The sequence below is a fragment of the Coturnix japonica genome, chromosome 9 (assembly GCF_054131305.1).
Source record: "Coturnix japonica strain WE chromosome 9, WE-NBRP24, whole genome shotgun sequence".
In the NCBI taxonomy this organism is placed as follows: domain Eukaryota; kingdom Metazoa; phylum Chordata; class Aves; order Galliformes; family Phasianidae; genus Coturnix; species Coturnix japonica.
The window spans coordinates 9,769,273-9,775,272 of NC_140671.1; the positions used below are offsets into that span (position 1 = coordinate 9,769,273).

The 6,000-nt window shown below is 62.0% G+C and overlaps 1 protein-coding gene across 3 annotated transcripts; it reads right to left on the reverse strand.

Annotated features, from left to right (window-relative positions):
• Window positions 1–816: 816 nt before the first annotated feature.
• On the reverse strand, window positions 817–5,335 carry LOC107321477 (SEC14-like protein 2). 3 transcript variants are annotated; one of them, XM_015878419.3, is made up of 12 exons: window positions 5,262–5,335; window positions 4,533–4,608; window positions 4,311–4,354; window positions 4,145–4,204; window positions 3,885–4,073; window positions 2,377–2,472; window positions 2,058–2,118; window positions 1,901–1,984; window positions 1,699–1,805; window positions 1,477–1,616; window positions 1,232–1,401; window positions 817–1,142 (listed from the first exon to the last, which is right to left on the reverse strand). In XM_015878419.3, the coding sequence occupies exons 1-12, from the start codon at window positions 5,313–5,315 to the stop codon at window positions 967–969; spliced, it is 1,257 nt and encodes a 418-aa protein (XP_015733905.2). In that variant the 5' UTR covers window positions 5,316–5,335; the 3' UTR covers window positions 817–966. The 3 variants fall into 3 exon arrangements, with proteins under 3 accessions (XP_015733905.2, XP_015733906.2, XP_085365656.1); XM_015878420.3 differs by having other exon boundaries at window positions 4,930–5,335; XM_085509530.1 differs by lacking the exons at window positions 4,145–4,204; window positions 4,311–4,354; window positions 4,533–4,608; window positions 5,262–5,335 and having other exon boundaries at window positions 3,905–4,031.
• Between the last annotated feature and the right edge of the window lie 665 nt (window positions 5,336–6,000).

Below are 6,000 nucleotides of genomic sequence, written 5' to 3' on the forward strand. Positions count from 1 at the left end.
TGAGAAATTTATCATTTCATGGTCACTCTGTCCAAGGCAGCCCCCAACCTCCACATCTCCCACCAGACCTTCCCTGTTTGCAAACAGCAGGTCTAGCGGGGCATTTCCTCTTGTGGGCTCTCTGACCAGCTGCATCACGAAGGCATCCTCTATGCACTCCAGAAACCTCCTAGACTGCTTCTTCTGTGCCGTGCTATACTCCCAGCATATGTCAGGGAAGTTGAAGTCCCCAATAAGGACAAGGGCTGACGACTGTGCAGCTCGTGCCAGCTGCTTGTAGAATACCTCATCTGTCTCTTCATCCTGGTTTGGCGGTCTATAACAGACGCCCACCAGGATGTCTGCCTTGCCAGCCCTTCCTCTGATCTTTACCCATAGGGATTCAATGTTATCATCCCCAGTAACAATCTCGGTAGCATAAAAGCATTCCCTAACGTAAAGAGCCACACCACCACTCCTCCTTCCTTGCCTATCCTTCCTGAAGAGTTTGTAGCCATCCATTGCAGCGCTCCAGTCATGGGAGCAATCCCACCATGTTTCTGTTATGGCAGTTAGGTCATAGTTTGCCTGCTGCACTATGGCTTCCAACACTTCTTGCTTGTTGCCCATGCTGTGTGCATTAGTGTAGACACACCTCAGCTGAGCCCATCGTCTTTCTCCTAGTCCCAATATCACTTCCCCAGGCCGATCTCTAGCAGGTCTGGCTTTATCCCCTTCCCCTTTCCTATCTAGTTTAAAGCTCTCTCTACCAGTCCTGCCAGCTCCTGGGCAAGTATCCGTTTCCCTTTTGGAGACAAAAAGCACGAGCAGCCGTGGCACCGTCCGTCCCTTTACTGCCGCGACCGCAGCCGGCCCCGCCGGTAGGGGCCGCGTAAGGCACAGAGGGGCCGACGGCCCCGGGCACGGCGCCCCGGGTCCCTGAGCCGCGGGGCACCGGCCGCCCTTCTTCCGTCCTCGGCGCCGCCATCACGGGCTGTGGCCCGGGGACGCCTCGCCCGGCTTGTCCCCGAGCTGCTGGAGCTGCTGGAGCTGCTGGAGCTGCTGGGCCGAGGCGGCGTCGGCGTCGGGCAGCAGCACCTCCACGCTGTAGCTCACCTTCTTGGCGTGGATGTAGCTGTAGGTGTTGTCGAAGCGCAGCACGTCTGCGGGACCGGGCCGAGATCAGAGGGGCGGAATCGGAGGGTCGGGGCTGGGGGCCGAGCCGCGGGGCTGGGGGCGAGGGGGCACTCACAGATGCCGGGCGTGGAGCAGGTGAGGGAGCCGTCCTCGGGCACCATGTGCGCGTTGTAGCGCTGGCTGGGGAACACCTCGGTCATGTCGCCCGCCCGCTGCCGCTCCCCGACCTTCGTCTTCAGGTACACCCCGAAGCCCACGTCGGCCCCTTCCGACTTGAACTGCCACCTGCCGGACGCGGCCGGGCTCAGCGCCGCCGGCCTCCGGAGCCCCGGCCCCCGGAGCGCCGCGGACCCCCCTCACCTGAGCACGCAGCCGGGGGCGAGGATCTCGTACTCCACCTGGTGGGACGAGCCCCTGTTGACCACCGCCGTGTGCTCGTAGGGCTGCGCCAGCTGATCCCGCACGTAGTACCGCTTCGGCACGTCCCCTCCGTAGTTGATCTGGGAAGGGCCGGCTTCGGGCACGGGGCACGGCCGGCCCGAGGCCGAGCGTTCCCTTCGCGAGGGAAGAGCCGCTCCTCACCTTGCTGGGGCACTTGGGGTTCCCGTCGGGGTCCGTCAGCGTGCCCCCGTACTCCGCCGGGATCTGCGAGGGCTCGATGTACTGCTGCAGCACCTCCTTCCAGTTGGCTGCGGGACACAGGGGCGCTCAGGGGGGCTCGGCCTCAGGGGGGGGACCCCCGAGGCCACATGGACAGGGTGAGGGTTACCACAGCCCCACTCACATCCAAGCACCATGACCTTCTTGCGAGTGTCCTCACTCACAAAGTGCTTGACCAGGTTGTAGGCCACAGGGAAGATCTTGGGAGCTGGTGAGCAGAGCTGGATGTCAGGGCAGCCATCCCAGCACCGTGCCCAGCTGTGTGCCCACACCTTGCTCACCCTTTATGACAATCATGCCCTTCAAGGACTCAGGGAAATTCTCCTCAAACATCTGCATAAGCTGCAAGATGGACAGAGATTTGCATCCACATCCTCCTGCCTCAAGCACCCACTGGGGCAGCCCCATCTGCATGGGCTTTGGGCTGGTGGGGACCCTAAACAGAGGCCCCATGCATCTGCCCAAGCTTCACTGAGGCCCTGCTCTTCCATCAGCCCCTGGGACCCGAGTCACAGCCAGTCCCTGGGTCACCCAGCAGCCCAGGGTCACAAGGGATGAAGTTCTGACCTCAGTAGCCACTGTGATCCCTGCCAGCCTCACCTCTCCATTTAGTTCCACCATTGGCTTCCAGAGGTGCTTCAAGCCCAGGCCTTCACAGTCACAGACCAGCAGCACCGTCTCTACTTTCTTGCCCAGCTGGGACAGGGACAGAGGGGTCAGGTGAGATGATGAGTTCATGGATCAAGAAGCATCAGCCACTGCCAAGTCCCTGCTGCCAGCTGTCCCTGGTCATTGCCACCCTTGCTGCACAGGGCAGCCCAGCAATACTCCCTATGCCCCCGGAGCATCAGTGCAGGAGAAATTGGCAAGTGCTGGGACAGGGACATGGGTGGCAGCAGGGACAGTGGATGGCAGGACAGGGGCAGGTGGGGACTTCTGGAGCTGGCAGGAATCAGGGCTGGTGACAGATGGGATCGGGAATCACAGATTGGTAGGGGTTGGAAGGGACCTCCAGAGATCATCGAGTCCAACCCCTGCCAAAGCAGGTTCCCTACACCAGGTCACTCAGCTCGGCATCCAGGTGGACCTTGAATATCTCCAGAGTAGGAGACTCCACCACCTCCCTGTGCAGCCTGTCCCAGTGCTCCATCACCCTCAGTGTAAAGAAGTTCTTGCCCACATTCGTGCAGAACTTCCTATGCTCCAGTTTCTGTGTGTTTCCCCTTGTCCTGTCCCTACACACTGCTGAAAAGAGTCTGGCCTTGCCATCCATCAGACTCTTTCCAAGAGATCCGTGTCTTTTTGGTACTGAGGAGACCAGAATTGGACACAACACTCCAGGTGAGGCCTTACCAGGGCAGAGTAAAGGGGGAGGATCACCCCCCTCAACCTGCTGGCCACACTCTTTTTAATGCACCCCTGTAAGTGAAACTGTTGATCAGAGCCCGAACCTCTGATTGACCATCTGAGGCAAGAGATGAGTCAGCTGCAGGAGCACAGGTGAAGGTAAATGCAGCTCTGCTCCTGGAAGGGGTGGAGCTTGACTCTACCTCTCCTAGATCCCATTTAAGTGCTGACGACCACTAGGGCAGCATCTCTTTCTGGAGTTCTTGTGGTGAGCCTTATCATTGTCAAGCATCCATCTCAACTGAAAGCCTCAGCACTGGTGAGTCTTTTCTTAGATACCCTCTGGCTATTTACTCTGTAATTACAACTGTGCACTTGTATTATTCCAGCAATACATCCCCAGAATGCCACTGGCGTTTTTGGCCATGAGGACACACTGCTGGCTCATGGTCAACCTGTCGTCCAACAGGACACCCAGGTCCCTCTCTGCAGAGCTCTTCTCCAGCAGTTCATCCCCTAACCTGTCCTGGTGTGTGCAATACTTCCTCCCTACATGCAGGACTCTACACCTGCTTTTGTTAAACCTCATCTGGTTTCTTACTGCCCAGCTCGCCAGGTCTCTGAATGGCAGCACAGCCTTAATGTGTGTCAGCACATCCTCCCAACTGTGTATTATCAGCAAACTTGCTGAGGGTGGAAGGGGTGATCTTGTGGGTTTGGAGAGGACAACGATACGTGGGGACAGCCAGGCAGGCTCCCACCTTCTGGCTCTGCTTCTCACATTTCAGCCGCAGCAGCTCACAATCACGGAACATGTTCTTCATCAGGTCCTGCTTGGAGGCGGAGAAGAGCAGCCCCTTGGGATCCATCGGCCCGACAATGTTGTACCAGACGGGGCTGCCCTCCCGGTCGTATCCACACATGCCTCCGGGCATGTATTTCCTGATCACCTGCAGGAGCAGCACAAGCTGGGACACCCATCTCATGCTGGGAGCACCCACTGCTGGCCGGGGACCCCCACCTCAGGTGCCTCCCAGGCCACGATGTTGTCGGCATCCATGCGTTTGCGGACGTCCACGTGCTGCGAAGGTGAGGCAGAACGAGCCGGGTGAGGGCACGCGGCGGGGTCTTAAGGACCCCTCGGCCGGTCCCTCGGCCGGGCTCCCCACGCACAGGGACCCCCTCACCTTGCGGATCATGGCCTCTGACTTGGGCAGGTCGAAGCCGCGAGCTGCGAGAGCAGAGAGTGGAGCTCAGCCCCGCGTGGGGCGCAGCCGGGACGTCGCCGCCGAACCCGCCGCCCTCTGCCCCGCTGCCGGCTTGTTAAAGTCCAGGTGCGGGCAGCACCTCGGCGCGGTGCCCGCAGCCCCCACGGCGTGTCCCGGCCCCACCGCGCGCCCCGGGCTTACCTCGGAGCCATTTCAAGAGGAAATAGTCGTCCTGGGAGGGCAGCGAGGGGAGCACGTCCTTGATGCTCTCTCGGAACTGCGGGGAGAGGCGGCACCGTCAGCGGGGCTGGGGATGTGGCCTCGGCCCCAAAGCCTCAAGTTTGTCCCCGGGGCAGCCGGCAGCACCCAGCACTCTCTGCTCCCCGTGCCCTCCAAATGGAGCTGTCAGCGCTCTGCTCCCTGCACCGGGCAGTCACCGCGTATCCCCGGGGCAGCCCCGAGGTCGGCAGGAGCCGGGATGCTGCCCTGGGGCAGGCGCTGTAAATCCCCCCACGCACCGGCACAGCCCGTTAGGAGGCTGGCCGAATGATTTCCGCATGAGTTGAGGTGTAATGAAGTCTGGGATTAACTCCCTCACCCAGAGGAAAACAACACGGTGTTGGGCTGGTGAGAGGGGACGGGTTTCACAGCTCCTTGCATCGGGGCAGGGAGGCACGGCACAAATCCGGCGGTGTCACCGTCCTGCGGGACCTGCGTGTGCCGAGCTCCGCGCTGGGAACGGGGGGCCAGCAGAGCCCTTGTGATGCTCGCCGTGCTGGGAGAAGCAGAGCCGTGTCATCGGGCCTCCCGGTGTCCCGCGTCCCTGCGCTGCCGGGTCCCGCAGGTGATGGGACCCCGCGGACCCCACGGCCGAGGCGGGCGCAGCGAAGGGCCCCGCGCCGCCCCCCCCGGTGCCGGTGCCGGTCTCACCTGCGCCAGCGCCTCCGCCTGCCGCGGGCTCAGCTCCCCGACGCGGCCGCTCATGGTGCCGGCCCCGCGCCCCCGGCGCCGCCTCTTAAGGGCGGCCGGGATGGAGCTGGGCGAGGCGGCTCCGCCCTGTGCCGCCTCCAGCGCCCGGTGCCGGCCTTGGACTGTGCCCGGCACGGGTGGCCTCGCGGGCACGGCCCGGAGTGCGGCTGGGACCGGGTGGGAGACGGGGATGGGGATGGGGATGGACGCTGCGGCAGCGGACAGGAGATGGGGCAGAGATGGAGGCAAGGGATGGGAGATGGGGTAGGAACTGGTGGGGACGCATCAGGGGACGGGCTGCCAAGGCTGACATCCTGGTGGGCGTTTGCTATAGACCGCCGAACCGGGATGAAGAGCCGGACGAGCTGTTGTACGAGCAGCTGGTGGACGCTGCGCCATCACGGCCTTGTCCTCATGGGGGATTTCAACTTCCCCGACGTACGCTGTGAGCACAGCACAGCGCGGAAGCAGCCGGGGCGGTCTGTGCAGTGTATGGAGGACAACTGCCCGATGCAGCTGGTGACTCAGCCCAAGAGACGGGCTGCCCCGCTGGAGCTGCTGCTCACAAGCAGGGAAGGTCCGGTGGGAGATGTGCAGGTCAAGGGGTTTTTTGGACAGAGCGAAAGTGAAATGATGGAGTTCTCGGTTCTTGGAGGAGCAGCAAAACTACGACCTGGGGCTTCCGGAGGGCGGACCTCGA

What these genes read in the sequence shown, in the direction of transcription:
- LOC107321477 (XM_015878419.3), bottom strand. Translation starts at nt 5,315, where the DNA reads ATGAGCGGCCGCGTCGGGGAGCTGAGCCCGCGGCAGGCGGAGGCGCTG. An exon ending in GGGCATGATTGTCATAAAGG is followed by an intron (nt 1,985 to 2,057) that starts GTGAGCAAGGTG and finishes TCTGCTCACCAG; the next exon opens with CTCCCAAGATCTTCCCTGTG. An exon ending in CTGCTCCACGCCCGGCATCT is followed by an intron (nt 1,143 to 1,231) that starts GTGAGTGCCCCC and finishes CCGGTCCCGCAG; the next exon opens with ACGTGCTGCGCTTCGACAAC.